This window comes from Bufo bufo, chromosome 5, assembly GCF_905171765.1.
Source record: "Bufo bufo chromosome 5, aBufBuf1.1, whole genome shotgun sequence".
Taxonomy (NCBI): domain Eukaryota; kingdom Metazoa; phylum Chordata; class Amphibia; order Anura; family Bufonidae; genus Bufo; species Bufo bufo.
Window position 1 is genome coordinate 246,482,250 of NC_053393.1, and position 16,836 is coordinate 246,499,085.

At 47.4% G+C, this 16,836-nt stretch overlaps 1 protein-coding gene across 5 annotated transcripts in view; it reads left to right on the forward strand.

The window, feature by feature from the left end:
- Positions 1–16,836, forward strand: part of GOLGA4 (golgin A4) — a 156,564-nt gene that overhangs the window by 45,410 nt on the left and 94,318 nt on the right. For all 5 annotated transcript variants that reach the window (XM_040433541.1, XM_040433540.1, XM_040433542.1 and 2 more), the window contains 4 exons: positions 2,667–2,790; positions 3,507–3,694; positions 12,868–12,951; positions 15,443–15,590. In XM_040433541.1, coding sequence (XP_040289475.1) covers positions 2,667–2,790; positions 3,507–3,694; positions 12,868–12,951; positions 15,443–15,590 — 544 coding nt within the window. The remainder of the gene's footprint in view (positions 1–2,666; positions 2,791–3,506; positions 3,695–12,867; positions 12,952–15,442; positions 15,591–16,836) is intronic.

A 16,836-nucleotide genomic window follows, 5' to 3' on the forward strand; every position in this document is an offset into this window, starting at 1 on the left:
TTGTGCTGTCTAATCACGATCTGCTGCCATCAAACAATGAGTCAGTATGGGGATGAGCAAGGGCATTAGCGTTCGCTGCTCCCCATATTGGGGAGAAGATCACTGCATGTAAATGCAGTGGTCTGCTCCACCAGCGAGCAGGCAATTGTCGGGAAGGAACACTTCCAACCCTACAATCTGCTGCTGTGTCGTCTGCTGCTGTTTCATCTCTTCTATCATAAATTGTATACTAGTGAGTCAGAGAGGTACAGCCTGATGGGCATACACTGCAGGCAGGTCTGAGGCCTTCTTTAGGCCCTAGCCTGTGGTGCGGATACATGAGCATCCCACTATTAGTGGGCTATCCATGTTAGAAAGAGGGAGCCCTCTTCCTTTAAACCAATTAGGGGGGATTAAAAAACCTGGATCAGCGATTCTGGCTATCCTGGCCATTACAGCAGCATCCAGTCTCTCATGTGAGAGCCAAGCCCCCATTGTCTGCTGCACCTGAAACGGACAATGGGGGCCCATGGTGCGCTAGACTAAGCCGCCGTAATATGGCAGCGGACTAGACTAAGGCCCATTAGTGGCCACCATAAAAAGGCATATTGGCGATCACTAAAGGGGTAACCTGAAAAATTGCCTGAGATGATAGTATAAGATTAATGGGAGTCCGACACAGATTCCCCACGATCAGCTATTTTTGCCAGCCCCTGGCTACGTGAACTAAACAGTGGACTGTGCCAGAATCAGAAGGCTCTGTCCACTGTGTAGTGGCTGTGCCGGGGTATTGCAGCTCAACTCCTACCGAAAACAACTGATCATTGCGAATGTCAGACCCCCACTGATCTGATATTGATGTCCTTTCTGGAGGATAGGTCATCAGTTTCTAAATGCTGGAGTACCCCTTTAAAGCTGGCCAAGATTTTTTACAGACTACAGGTGTCTGTGCTTATATAAGAAAAAATCATATAAAACCTTGATCGGGCAGTGACATACAGTTGCAAGAAAAAGTATGTGAACCCTTTGGAATGATATGGATTTCTGCACAAATTGGTCATAAAATGTGATCTGATCTTCATCTAATTCACAACAATAGACAATCACAGTCTGATTAAACTAATAACACACAAAGAATTAAATGTTACCATGTTTTTATTGAACACACCATGTAAACATTCACTGTGCAGGTGGAAAAAGTATGTGAACCCCTAGACTAATGACATCTCCAAGAGCTAATTGGAGTGAGGTGTCAGCCACCTGGAGTCCAATCAATGAGATGAGATTGGAGGTGTTGGTTACAGCTGCCCTGCCCTACATAAAACACACACCAGTTGTGGGTTTGCTTTTCACAAGAAGCATTGCCTGATGTGAATGATGCCTTGCACAAAAGAGCTCTCAGAAGACCTACGATTAAGTATTGTTGACTTGCATAAAGCTGGAAAGGGTTATAAAAGTATCTCCAAAAGCCTTGCTGTTCATCAGTCCACGGTAAGACAAATTGTCTATAAATGGAGAAAGTTCAGCACTGCTGCTACTCTCCCTAGGAGTGGCCGTCCTGTAAAGATGACTGCAAGAGCACAGCGCAGACTGCTCAATGAGGTAACGAAGAATCCTAGAGTGTCAGCTAAAGACTTACAAAAGTCTCTGGCATATGCTAACATCCGATACGTAAAACACTAAACAAGAATGGATTCCATGGGAGGATACCACAGAGGAAGCCACTGCGGTCCAAAAAAAACATTGCTGCACTTTTACAGTTTGCACAAGAGCACCTGGATGTTCCACAGCAGTACTGGCAAAATATTCTGTGGACAGATGAAACCAAAGTTGAGTTGTTTGGAAGAAACGCACAACACTATGTGTGGAGAAAAAGAGGCAAAGCACACCAACATCAAAACCTCATCCCAACTGTGAAGTATGGTGGTGGGGGCATCATGGTTTGGGGCTGCTTTGCTGCGTCAGGGCCTGGATGGATTGCTATCATCGAAGGAAAAATGAATTCCCAAGTTTATCAAGACATTTTGCAGGAGAACTTAAGGCCATCTGTCCACTAGCTGAAACTCAACAGAAGATGGATGTTGCAACAGGACAACGACCCAAAGCATAGAAGTAAATCAACAACAGAATGGCTTAAACAGAAGAAAATACGCCTTCTGGAGTGGCCCAGTCAGAGTCCTGACCTCAACCCGATTTGAGATGCTGCAGCATGACCTCAAGAAAGTGATTCACACCAGACATCCCAAGAATATTGCTGAACTGAAACAGTTCTGTAAAGAGGAATGGTCAAGAATTACTCCTGACCGTTGTGCACGTCTGATCTGCAACTACAGGAAACGTTTGGTTGAAGTTCTTGCTGCCAAAGGAGGTTCAACCAAGTATTAAATCCAAGGGTTCACATACTTTTTCCACCTGCACTGTGAACGTTTACATGGTGTGTTCAATAAAAACATGGTAACATTAAATTCTTTGTGTGTTATTAGCTTAAGCAGACTGTGATTGTCTATTGTTGTGACTTAGATGAAGATCAGATCACATTTTATGACCAATTTGTGCAGAAATCCATATCATTCCAAAGGGTTCACATACTTTTTCTTGCAACTGTATGTGATTAATAGTGGCATACGTCCAGAACATTGACGTGTGGATCCAGCCTTAGCTGTTCATTGCTGTATTCCTTTGTCTAGGTTACTTTACTTAAACAACGACTTGGAAAGGGACAAATAGAACCAGAGACATCAGTCCCTCCATCAGAGCCTGAAAACCAGAGCATAGGACAGGAAGGAGAAGCGGACAACATTCCCACACCTGGTAATTTTTGCTTACAAAATGTTTAATGCAGAAGTGAGGAGGAAGCATATATGAGTCTGGCTGAAAATATTTGTATTGAGGTAATTTTATATTAGTAGTATATTAATTAATATGCCTTATTGTTAGTTATATGGTCACTAACTTTTCACACAACTTTGCATAAATCAATAGTACAAGCGACCTTAAAAAAAATTAACATATATCTTAACATAACAGTAAATATCTTATCAGAGAGAAGTGTGAAGTCTCCCTGTTATCAGCTGTTTGTCTCAAGCCTCCCAGCCCACCATGCTTGAGCTACGATTTTCTCTTTGAAATGTCTCTTGAAACTGTCCAGGACAAAGCAATTCTTTGAAGGATCAGATTACACATTGCAGTACAAGTCTTTGTAGAGGAGAGGGGGAGGAGTGAGCAATAGCTGATGGACACAAGACTCCACTAGAGACTTCTGTGAGTAAGAGAAAGTTATGAAGCAGATTCTCCTCTACTTTCTGTGTTCAGTGGATGGGAGTAAGTCTTCACCCACCAGATCTAGGAAAACTGCAAAAAAATGCAAGATACATCTCATACAGTGGCCAGAAATAGGGTTATTCCTCATATACCCACCCAATCAATTGATTAATGCAAAAAATTTTGAAAGGTTCGGTATGCTTTAACTATTAGGCGTAATATCTTTGCTTTATTTATTTTATTTTTATTTATTTTTTTCCCTTGAGATGGAAGTGGTGATGGTGCAAAAACACTTGATGCTCTCCAAGTAAGAGTGAAACGCCAAGAGAACCTTCTTCAGAGATGTAAAGAGATGATTCGCTCACATAAGGAGAAGTGCACTCAGCTCACCAGTGAAAAAGAAGCTTTACAAAATCAACTTGAGGAAAGGCTCCAAGAGCTTGAAAAAGTGAAGGTACAAATGGGCATCCGGTGTTACATTTTATATATTTCTGTAATTTATTTTTTTATAAATTCTTGACACACAGGTTTTTTCTCGCCCAATTCCTTGGGGGACACAGGAAACCTTGGGTATAGCTCATCTCCATAGGAGGCGTGACACTAAGTGAAAGACTGTTAAGCCCCTCCTCCAGCAGCTATACCCTCAGCCTGGAGCGAGCGACTACCAGTTTTTTGCTTAGTGTGAAGGAGGCAAGACACTCTCTGCACTGCAGAGCTGTCTTTGCTAAAGATTTTATTTTTTTCTCTTTTTATTATTTTCAACTTTTTTCCTTTTTTCAACAGGGACAACAGAGTCGCAAAGACCTCTCTGTTTTCCCGGGGTTGAGCAGCGCCAGTGCCGGCTATCCGCACTGCTGCCTCCCCCACAGAAGAAAAGGAGGACCAGGGCAGCCCAGCTCCCCTGCATCCCGCCAGCACAAGGGTCGCCCGCCTGCAAGCCCCTCTCCAGCTTCCTGCCACTTCGGTGCCAGTGGCTGAAGGGGCATCCCTGCTGGATGGACTGAGGGTGAAAACGTCGACTGGTGAGGTGGCTATGCAGCCGTTCCAACCCCCCCCCCCCCCTGTTAGGGTTTTAACTTCTGTGTTCCCTCTGCCTAGCCTTGTCACATTACAAGGCTTACTGTCGGCTTCCCCCCCCCTTGTGTGTGGAGCAGGACGGAGCGGTGCTCGTGGGGGAGGGTTTACTGCACAAGTTTACCTCAGGTGCTGCGGCCATGTGGGGCCGCCTTTTGTTATCTCGGCCAGTGCTGCCGCTGTGTTCAGCTGCCGGCTGACTTCTCTTGCCGGCTACCGGTGTGTCATTCGCCGCCGGTGTATAAGGAGGTGGTCGGGGGGCAATATTTTCTCGGCGGCATATTTGTTTGAATCGCGCGCGCGCGCGAAAGTTCCGGCGGGGGGCGGAGCTTCGTTCCGCTTCTCCTTACATGTTAGACATTCAGTCGGGGGGGCGGACGTCTTTCTTCCCGCTCCTCGCTGGCCCCGCCTCCTCTTCGTGCCTGCTCTCAGGACGGATCGTTTTTACCTCAGGTTTTTACCTCAGGTTTTTACCTCAGGTTTTTACCTCAGGTTTTTACCTCAGGTTTTTACCTCAGGTTTTACCTCAGGATTTGCCGCTGCTGTTGCCGCTGCTGTTGTCGTCCGCTCCCACTGTGACCTGGTGGGACTGTTGACCCTTTCTAGCTCTGCAGCCCTCTGGCCTGGACGCTTTTATATTACTTCAGCCAACATGTCTGACCCCTCAGCGCCGGCCGGTCCTTGGTATCACACCTGCACCGCATGTAAGGCGCCCCTCCCTCAAGGGCAGCCTGACCCGCATTGCTCGGCTTGCAAAGCCCCATTACAGGGTCCGCCATCTGTTGTGTCACCCCCTGGCCTATTGGATCCCCCTGACTGGGCTAGATCCCTTTCCCAGGCTGTGGTCAGCCTCTCTAACGTTGTGGGCCGCCTTGCAGAGGTATTGCCCTTATCGCAGCCGGATATTTCCCCTGCTGGGCCCTCCGGGTCCGCTATCTTAGCTGACCCGTCTGAGTCCCTCTCTCCAGGCGACACCTCCAGAGCCCATCAACCCCAGAAGCGGTCTAGGGCGGAGCGCCTATCATCCTCGGATGCTTCAGTATCACCCCCAAGGGTGCGCTCTCAGTCGGGCCCTTCCTCGATACAGGATATGCCCTCTGAAGGGGAACTAGTTGATTCAGATTGTGATATGGACTCGGCCTTGCCTTCAAAACTGGCTTCTGCTGTGGGCCATCTTATTAACAATATTCGTGATACCTTTAAGATTCACGATGATCCTCCTAATTCTGAAAAAAACTGTGTTTCCTTTTTTCGCCAAAAACAGACGTCTGCAGTTTTTCCCCTCCACACTGACTTCTCGTCGGTGGTTTCCAAGGCCTGGGCCCGCCCTGATGCCCGTTTTACCCCGCCTAAGAAGTTGGATATCTGTTATCCATTCCCGGCGGATTGCATTACAAACTGGGCGTCACCACCCAAAGTCGACCCCCCGGTGGCCCGTTTGGCAAAAAGCACGGCTATTCCCGTTGCTGATGGCTCTTCCTTACAATCCACTGAGGATCGCCGTATAGAGGCCATTACCAAAGGTATCTTTGCAGCCTCCGGTTCCGCCCTCCGGCCGGTCTTTGCTTCCGCTTGGGCTGGAAAAGCGGTTTCAGAGTGGGCTTCTCAGCTGGATCAGGAGCTTGAATCCGACGTCCCTATTCATGACCTCCGTGCTCTAGCCCAAATTATCGTTCAAGCCGGCAAATTCGTCTGTGAAGCATCCCTTGATGCGGGGGCTCTCATAGCCCGTTCGTCTGCCCTGGCCGTTTCGGCCAGGAGGGAGCTTTGGTTAAAGGTTTGGACGGCGGACTCCACGTCAAAGCGGTCTCTTACTGGCCTTCCCTTTACTGGTTCTCGATTGTTCGGGACCCGCTTGGATGAAATCATATCCGAAGCCACGGGGGGGAAGAGTACGCATCTTCCTCAATCTAGGACTAGGACCACCACTCGAGGCCGTCCCATTTTTTCTCGCTTCAGGTCTTTCCGCAGGGCTCCCGCACCTCGCACCTCTTCAGGTCCATCCCCTAGCTCTGTCCAAGACAGACGTAAGAAACCTTTTTTTCGGACCCAGCCCTCCTGGCGCAAGTCACAGCCTGCTCGCCCTCCCGCGACCAAGCAGAACACTACCTGAAGGTGCGCCCCCACCCGCCCGGGTGGGGGGACGTCTCTTCCTGTTCAGGGACTTCTGGCAGGCGCACGTCTCCGACGCCTGGGCTCTCGAAGTTGTGTCTTCCGGGTACAAACTCGAGTTTACGTCCCTCCCCCCCAGTTCGGTTCTTTCGCTCCCGGGTTCCCCGGGATCCCCAAGGGGCGGCCGATTTCTTTACTGCCACTCGCACCCTTCTGGACAAAGGGGTCATCGCTCCGGTTCCCATGGAAGAAAGATTTAAGGGGTTCTATTCGAACCTTTTTGTGGTCCCCAAAAAAGAAGGCTCGGTTCGTCCCATTCTGGATCTAAAACGGTTAAACCGTTTCCTTCGTCTTCAGCGATTCCGGATGGAGTCTCTCAGGTCGGTGGTGGCCTCTCTGGAAAAAGGGGAGTTCCTGGCCTCTATCGACATCCAGGACGCCTACCTTCATATTCCAATCGCTCGGTGTCATCAGTGCTTTCTGCGCTTTGCAGTGGGGTCCGACCACTACCAGTTCGTTGCCCTCCCCTTCGGGCTGACGACGGCCCCTCGCGTTTTCACAAAGGTCCTAGCCCCTGTCCTCGCCTTACTTCGTTCCAGGGGAGTTTTTCTTCTTCCATATTTGGACGATCTCCTTATCAAGGCACCCTCTCTGTCACTGACATCTGCCAGTGTGGACCTCTCGCTACAAACCTTACGCCGGTTCGGTTGGATTATCAATCTTCCCAAATCCGCTCTTGTTCCATCCAGGCAACTGATCTTTCTGGGGATGCTGCTGGATACAGATGCAGCGGAGGTTCGGCTTCCGTCAGAGAAGCGCCAGCTCCTTCATCGGTCGGTTCGGAGCCTTCTGAACCACCGCCGTCCTTCCTTCCGGTTCAGCATGCGGGTCTTGGGACAGATGGTGTCCTGTTTCGAAGCAATCCCCTACGCGCAGTATCACTCCCGCACCTTTCAGACTGCCATTCTGTCCGTATGGGACAAGTCCCAGGAAGGTCTGGATCAGCACTTTCCCCTTCCCCCCCAGGTTCGCTCCTCTCTACTCTGGTGGTTACGGACCCCTCTCCAAGGGAAGTCCTTCCTACCGATAACTTGGTTGGTGATTACCACCGATGCCAGTCTGCGGGGTTGGGGGGGGGGTGTTTCCTCCTCGGTCCGTACAAGGCACTTGGTCTCCATCGGAGTCCAAACTGCCAATCAACGTTCTGGAGCTGAGGGCGGTTCTCCTCTCACTCCGGCATTGGACTTCGCTGCTTCAGGGTCACCCTGTTCGTGTCCAATCGGACAATGCCACGGCTGTGGCATACATAAATCATCAAGGGGGCACTCGCAGCGCGGCGGCAATGAGGGAGGTGTCTCTAATCCTTCGCTGGGCGGAAGTTCATGTTCCAGCCATTTCGGCCATTTACATCCCGGGAGTGGACAATTGGGCGGCGGATTTCCTCAGCCAGACGACAATCGACCCGGGCGAGTGGTCTCTGCACCCCGACGTCTTCGAGTCTCTTTGCCTCCGTTGGGGTCGTCCGGACGTGGATCTCATGGCCTCCAGATTCAACCACAAGCTCCCCACCTTCATGGCCAGATCCAAGGATCCGGACGCTTACGGCGCGGACGCGCTCGTCCTTCCCTGGACGGAGTTCTCTCTCCTCTACGTTTTTCCGCCCCTGCCTCTTCTTCCACGAGTCCTTCGGAAGATCGCGGCGGAGGGCACGCCTGAGATCCTAATAGCCCCGGATTGGCCTCGTCGTCCTTGGTACGCCGACCTTATGTTGCTCCTGGCAGACGCCCCCTTGCCTCTGCCTCTAAGAGAAGACCTCCTCTCTCAAGGGCCGATCTTCCACCAGCATTTAGGGTCGCTACGTTTAGCGGCGTGGCTATTGAAACCGCGGTCCTAACGCGGCGGGGGTTTTCTGCTGACGTGGTCCGTACCATGATTCGTGCGCGTAAACCGGCATCGTCCAGGATTTATTACCGAACCTGGCGGGCCTATTTGAATTTCTGCGAGACCTTAGATGTTTATCCCCTTCAGTTTTCTCTCCCCACGATTTTATCCTTCTTGCAGTCTGGTCTGGACTTGGGTTTGGGTCTCAGTACCCTAAAGGGTCAGATCTCAGCGCTTTCTATCCTTTTTCAGCGACCTCTGGCTCCGCTCGGTCCAGTTAAGACTTTTCTTCAGGGGGTTGCTCACTATGCTCCCCCGTATCGCGCTCCCGTTCCATCTTGGGATCTTAATGTTGTGCTGACGGCTCTCCAATCTTCTCCTTTCGAGCCTCTGCGCAGGGTTTCCCTTCGCTTGTTGTCTTGCAAAGTTTTTTTCCTCGTTGCCATCACGTCTCTTCGGCGTGTGTCTGAATTGGCGGCACTTTCTTGCGTAGAACCCCTCTTGGTTTTTCACCAGGACAAGGTGGTTCTCCGCCCGGTTCCGGATTTCCTTCCGAAGGTGGTGTCCGCTTTTCACCTGAATGAAGATATTGTCCTTCCTTCTCTGTGCCCGTCCCCGTCTCATCCTCTGGAACGGGATCTTCACCGTCTGGATGTTGTTAGGGCTCTGAGGATCTACTTGGATGTAACTAGACCCTTTCGGCGCTCGGATTCTCTATTTGTGGTTCCGGAGGGTCCGCGCAGGGGGCTGGCGGCATCTAAAGTGGTTATTGCCCGCTTCATCAAGATGGCTATTGCTGAGGCTTACCGTGCTAAGGGCAGGGAACCGCCCTTTGGTGTTACCGCTCATTCTACCAGAGCGGTCGGGGCTTCCTGGGCTCAGCGAAATCGAGCTTCGGCTGAACAATTGTGTAAGGCGGCCACCTGGTCTTCTTTGCACACCTTCACCAAGTTCTACAAGGTGAACACTTATGCATCGGCGGATGCTGCTTTGGGCCGCCTGATCTTGCAGGCGGTGGTGCCTTAATGCCTATGGTGCTTTAATTCTTCTTGGGTTGTGGTCCCTCCCTATTTGTGGACTGCTTTTGAACGTCCCAAGGTTTCCTGTGTCCCCCAAGGAATTGGGCGAGAAAACGAGATTTTTGTATAACTTACCAGTAAAATCTCTTTCTCGCTCTTCCTTGGGGGACACAGCACCCACCCATTGTTTTGGTTGCCCTGACTGGAGTTTTGACTTGTTGGGGTTAATTTGGTTGATCCTTGCCTTTGTTTTAACTACTTGGGCACATAACTGGTAGTCGCTCGCTCCAGGCTGAGGGTATAGCTGCTGGAGGAGGGGCTTAACAGTCTTTCACTTAGTGTCACGCCTCCTATGGAGATGAGCTATACCCAAGGTTTCCTGTGTCCCCCAAGGAAGAGCGAGAAAGAGATTTTACTGGTAAGTTATACAAAAATCTCGTTTTTTCTCCAGAAGAGAGGCAGTATAAATAATGTCCTTTTGTAATCGACACATTATTGTTAATCTTGGAGTAAGTCCCGTGTACATGAACAGTCCGCTTGTTTTTCTCTGTTTTGTTTTCTCATTTCTGTTCTTCCTTCCACCCTGAGTAAACTAAAAGCTGGTGCATCCCCTTATCCTCTACCACCTGGACTACTATAACAAGCTGCTCTGTGATCTCCTATTGAACACTTTTGCGCTCCTCCAATTTATCCTCATGTCTGCTAATCCTTTCTCTGGCTCCACATTGCCCGGAGAATTCACTTCAGAACATTAAGAATGACATTCAAGGCCATCCACAATCTGTCCCCTCCTTGCATTACTGACCTACTCTCCCGATACATCCCCACTTGTAGTCTCAGATTCTGACAAGATTTAGTTCTTGTTCTCCTCTTGTCTGCTCTTCACACAGTAGTCTACAAGATTTCTCCTGTGCATCCCACATACTCGGGAACTTGCGCAGTAGATCAGACTCTTTCCACTATGCAAACACTTAAAAGCAGCCTGAAAACCCACCTCTTCAGGAAAACCTAAACTTAAAAGTAACCCTGCTATCACTGCACAGCCATGTAAGCTGTTCCCCCTTATAGATTGGACTCTCGCTAGCAGCGTCCTCTTCAAATGTTTACTAGTCTGCCACTCAGTTAATGTTTGTACTCATGTTATGTCATTATATTATTGTCACGGACGTACTGAGACATACGGACGTCCCGGCGACAGCGAGTGACAGGAGATCTGTGAGACTTTCAACACATGGTTTGATTTGACCGGTTTTCCTTATGGGTCAATAGGTGTCTGTGTTGTTTCTGGTAATGGCCACACGCCTTGCCTCCAGGTGTTTATGTGGTCATTTAAAGGGAACCTGTCACCTCCAAAAAACATCCCAAGCTGGCAGAAGTACCTGAGAGTAGCAGGTAGTTGAAGCAAAAGCTGTAGAAACATTCTTTAATCCCCTGCCGGCGCGCTTCTCTAGTCAGGCTTGAAGTCACGGAGGCAGCGGCCTCCTTGCTTCAAGTCACAGTAACCACGCCCTCTTGCCTGCCCCTTAGCTGTGATTGACAGCGCTTATGCGCGACAGTTCGTCTGGCTTTGCCGAACTGCCGGCTGTCAGTCACAGCGAAGGGGCAGGCAAGAGGGCGTGGTTACCGTGACTTGAAGCAAAGAGGCCGCTGCCTCCGTGACTTCAAGCCTGACTAGAGAAGCCGCTGACAGAGGATTAAAGAATGTTTTTACAGCTTTTGCTTTAACTACCTGCCGGAAGAAAATGATCGTTACAAACACGCTGCTGGCTACTCTCAGGTACTGCTGCCGGCTTGGGATGTTTTAAGGAGGTGACAGGTTCCCTTTAACTTTCCTTATTTATAGTTGCTTCTCCCACTATGCTGTGCGGTTTATAGCTTCTGTGCCTGTGAATTGTTTGTGGTTGGATCTCGTGCTTCCATAGCCTCTTTGAAGTTAAGTCTTGCCTTTCCCTTTTGTATTTTTTTGGGTTCTGTGTGTTGCATTTCCATATTGTTTGTATTAGGCCTGAAGTAGACTCCTGTCCGTCCTTCCTTTTGGAGTTACAGGTAGTCTCAACACTGCCATTAGTACCAAGGTCCTACAGGGCTAGATAGTACTCTAGGTATTCCTGCGTATGAACTCGGCTACCTTTGTTAGTCAGTCAGGATTTTGGTTGGGGTTTTCACTAGGAGGTGTCCATCTTCCTTCCCTAGTTCTCAGGCCTGATTCCCTGTTTTCCCGTTTCCTCCTATGCTCGGTGTGGTGGTTCCTTCCCATACCGAAGCGTGACAATTATGTATGTATACCTCTATACCTCTTTTCATGTGTACAGCACCCTATAATTAATGGTGCATTCACATAAACGGTAATAACAGACATAATAGACTACTCATCACAGGAAAGACATAATCATCGCAAGATATCAAACAGGAGCAGTAAAGAAACAATGGATCCTAGGGCCACATGCATACTCCAGCATTCAGAGCAGTTATTACAAGCCCACATGATCCTTTCTAAGACATTGGCAAACTCTCTTTTTAGCAAGTGGAGAATATAAAGCTGGTTGGCCAAACACTTGTACATCCAACATCTACTTCTTCTGATTCCACCTTTAGCATCCTCCCTCAACTAAACATATGGGATTGTTTGTATGGGGAGATGGGAATTAGCCTCTTCCAGTCCCTTAAAACAGTTCTCCTTCTTTTTGACTCTTTTTGGCTTCCCCATTCCTTCTGCCGAACTATGAAAGGATGCATACTTGCCCTCTTCTACCTGTTCCAGCTCCTTTGATCCATTGTTGTGTTAAAAAGCTGAAAAGTAAAGTAACAAAGGAAAATTTTTGCTGAAAATCTAACTTCCGAGTAACAAGCGATTTGGCTGCACTTCTTGTTGTCAAGTTTGCTAAAATCAATCCTATACACGATTAAAGTCAGTGCTACTCACTGAACGCCAGTAACCTCTGCTGAGACCAGAAGTACCATGCTGGCGATATCAATTGTGCAACAAGTCAGCATCAAAGTTTTATCCTAACCAGACGGCAGATCTATTACACGCGCCAATAGTGCTTTATGGCCGGTTAAAATATGGGAAGCGTATACACAAAGAATGTCAGTTTTACATAGTTTTTATAAAACTGGCTGTAAAACAGGAGGTAGCAGAGAGCAGTAACATTGCCTTGTTGCAGCAATTGGCATCGGTGAGCCTGAAACCACTAGTACCACTTTGTTTGGGCTTCTTACGCTTTGTATTCAGACTTCACAGTAGTGCCGCATACTTTACTACTGCATACATGTTCTAATCACTGGGAAATATTGTATAAGCAGCATTTTATTTATTGTGGAATGTTTTCGCTGCTTTTAGGTTGTAGTCCTGAAATATTTACAGATTAGTAAATTGTGGAAACTTTTAATATATAGAATACATTTCCCCTGATTTATTAGATGAGATCTTCAAATCTGAGCAGCTGCATCAGACTCTTGTTCTTTTCACAATTTGCTTCAAAGTATGTTGTCAAAACGGGAAAAATGATGGGTGTCATTACTATTGTGTGTTCAATTCCAGGAACTTCACACCAGTGAGAAGACCAAGCTGATAACCCAGCTGAGGGATGCCAAGAATCTGGTTGAGCAGCTGGAGCAAGATAAGGTAAATGGATGTCAGCAGGGTTTGACATTGCCTGGATTCAGACTGAAGTCCACGTGTACTCTTTTACATGTCCATATCTGCATTGGACGCTCTGTTAGACGCCTCCATCGTAGACTGAATGTATCTGTACATACTGCACCATTTTGTGTGGTAAAATTCCAACCTGCAAAACGGGAACCCAACAGAGCCCATTATAGTCAGCTTGGCCTGTGAGGGACCATTTGTGTCATGTGAGTGGTTCGGCAGTTCTGCACCTTTAGCAGAATAACGGAAACAATGATGTTAATGTGGCCATGTTGGGCCATAGTTCACCTTTATTCAGTAATCTTTATTGCTTGAATGCATCAGTCATAGAATAAGAAGCAATAGGTTTGATGATTTCAGAACTACAGTAGCATACAGTGGTATTTAAGCAGCAGGTGCCCTGAGAACTAACAGAACACTTCTATCACAAAGGTTTTGTTTGTAACTCAATATTCATGGTATTTTTTATTTTTATTTAGGAATGTTTGGCTGTATTTCCTTTTGCCATTACTCTACCTTACTCTGATAGGATAGAAATGATAACCTGATTACGTTTTCCAAGGCGTAATCTGCAATCGGAATGCCAACAGCTTCTCCATGACTTACAACGGGAAAAACGCCACCCTGTGCACATGGTGGTATTTTATTTTTTTGCTGCTGATTTAAAATCCACTTCAGAAGTGGAATGTTAATTATTTGAATCAGATTTTAGCTGTGTCTCCCTTTGAAGTCACTGGGAAAAGGCTAAATAAGCTAGTGTTTTTGTGCACATTTTTGTCACTGCCAAAAAAACTCTGCTAAGAAGCAGATCTGCCACTCTTTTTTTTTTTTTTTTTACGCTGTGGTTTTTTGGCATGTGAGCGTACCCACATGTCCACACATACCCTAATAGCTAGGGATTTTCCATGAGATTTGAACAAGTCTCAACTACTCGCTGCGGAAATGTCTGCGCATAGAGCATTTCCACGGGCATATTTTTGAATCCCTATCTTGTCAATTTCTGCTGGGGATTGTCACTGCTAATATTACCACAGGGGTGAATTCTGCAGCAAAACCAATAAGTATTGAAAAAAACGCCCTCCGAATTTATATTGGGCTGTGTGTGGACTCCGCCTAAGGTGCCAACATTCATCATGTGTCTGTCAGTTGGCCGTCACGTTGTAAAGTTAACTATTAGGCCTTATTCACACAGCAGGGGCCTAAATGTTGTGCCGCTATATGGAACATATTCTACCCTATAAGCCTTATAAAGAATACTTCGAAATGTAACCTGCATATGCAATTTGAGGCATACAGAGGTACACGAAGAATCCACAAATTGCTGCAGCCGCCCTACTATAGCTTCCTACAATAAAGCCATGTGGATGAGAGCTGAAAACCCGTACTGACAGATCAGACTGGAAGATATGTTGAGATTCCCTGCTGTAGATACAGGTTCTATGCCGTTAACATGTGCAAAGATTGTGCCTACTGTAGCTCGTATAGGAGCAGGAGTTATATGAGCATTTTTGATTACTGATGTAGGAAATTACCATTTTAATTTACAAATATAATAATTATACAGGAGGTGAGTCCTTGTTCATGGTTAAATGATGTACAGTGATGGAAGCGGTGTCTAAAACTTGAGGCTCAAACCAGGATCTGCAGAATATAGGGCATGCTGCGATTTTCACGCAACACACAAGTGATTCCTGAAAATTCACCGCTCATCTGAACAGCCCCATTGAAGTGAATGGGTCCGGATTCAGTGCGGGTGCAATGCGTTCACCTCGCGCATTGCACCCGCGCGGACTTCTCATCCGTGTGAAAGGGGCCTTACATGTGCCCCTTTCCAGCGCCAAGCTCCTTTCTCCTTTACTTCCAGTGCTGTCTACATGCACTCCACTGCTGTCCCTGCTGAGGCTATCGGTTCCCCGGCAGCAGTGTCTTGCATGTAGATGACATGTCACCCTTCTAGTCTAGCAGGGATGAGAAGCAGAGGACAAGGGAAGGAACTGGATTGCCACTGACTTTGAGTTTTTTTTTTTATATATCCCCCTACATCCTGCTTTGAACATATCAAAAGGGGTTTCCAGCTTTTACGGCCTTTCTCCCAGGACCCCCCCTACCTTGTCGGACCTGCGGAGGGAAGCATACTTACTTGCCCCCCACTTCTAGATTCCTGCTCCTTTGGTCCCCTAATGCCATTGATGCCTTCTAGTCCTGCTTGTAAGCCTATGGTTTGATGACTGTCATGTGAGCTGCTGCAGCCAGTGACCGGTCTCGGATGTGACGTATCAAAGAAACGTCTCTACTGAAGCCAGTCATTGGCAGCAGTGGCACACATGACCCCTGTCCAACCTGAAGTTTACAAGCTGGGAACGGAGAGCCCCCAAAGCAGAGCGACCCCGTTTAATGTATTGTACTTTAATACTTCCTTGTGTTGACAGATGTTTCACTTTATTTGCCATTTATCTCTATTTTCCAGGGAATGGTCATTGCAGAGACTAAAAGACAGGTGCATGAGACTCTAATGATGAAGGAAGAAGAGGTTTCTCAGCTTCGAACACGGGTCAAGCAGTTGACCACTAAATGTGAACAGCTACAAGAACAGAAAGAGAAATCCGAAAAAGCCGGTAAGTGGGGATCTTTTCATTCGGATATCTTTAGCTATAGTATATCTATATCCGCCCCCTATTCCCCAGCTCACTTTTTTCTGGATGCACCAAAACCATAGGGAACTCGTAAGAAAGGACATTGTTCCTGACAAGTGGTATTAATGAAATAACTATTTCATTGTTCTGTCCCTCTAGTTTTCTTCTGAAAAGGTATGAATAGATTGACAACTGTGTGTTACCAGTTAGGGTGGGATACTGTCAGTGCTGACACTGCCAGACTGTGGAGGACACATCCCTTTTGATAAGAACGGTAACACCCAGTTGTCCAATTTATTCAGTAAATATTCAGAAGGAATAACAAGAAAGGTTTTCCAGAATCGTCATTTCATGAAGAATACGTGTAGTTCCAAAAACAGGCATGTCAGGAGAAGTGTCAGGCCCTCTTTAAAGGGGTGGAATAAAATAATGTACATATGTCTGAAATAACAGAACACGTGGTGTTATAATTGGGTCCCCTGAGCCAGTGCATGGTGTTCCCATACCAGCTATCTGCATTGCAGCCACATCTGTTCAGCCACGCTTTTGCTGTGACTCGTCTGCAGTGTGTGAATGCACCTTTATTTTGTTTCTTTATCAGTTACCAAGGCTAGCTACAGTGGCACATGGGTGCTGTTGTCCCGTTTCATCCAGTCTGACTCGCATAACCGTTTACTCATCCTTCAGTTATGACACGATAATTAATTAATTAATTTTCTTTTTTAATATGTTCTATGTTCAGAAATGCTTTGGAAAGATGAGTTTGTTGTATAGTTTCAGGTCCCTTCTAAAGGCGCATTTACACTGCCCAATTGTTCCTATGAGTGCTTGTTCCTGATAAGCTACCCATGTAAAGGTGCTGCAGATCAGCCGATAATAATGCCAAACCCCTTCATTGTGATCTTTGGTGCTGGGTAATAGATTCTGCGGTGTAAACGGCACTCTGCTGCCCAGAAAGCCTGAATCTGTATGGGAATGAGTTATAAGCAGTAGCTATCAATAGTACAATACCGTGGAGGTGAGTCCTGCATGTAAATGCAGCTCTTCCCCTTCACTGGTGAGCAGGCAATTATCTGGAAGGAACATTACTGTGTAGGGTCTCATTCCCACACGTGGACTATGGTCCGTGAAAACCCAGCCTGCCTTCCTGCTGAGTGCACAGCATGGTGTCATTGGTTGCTATGACGCCGTACGCTTCGTGCCGCCGCCGCTGTACAGTAATACACTC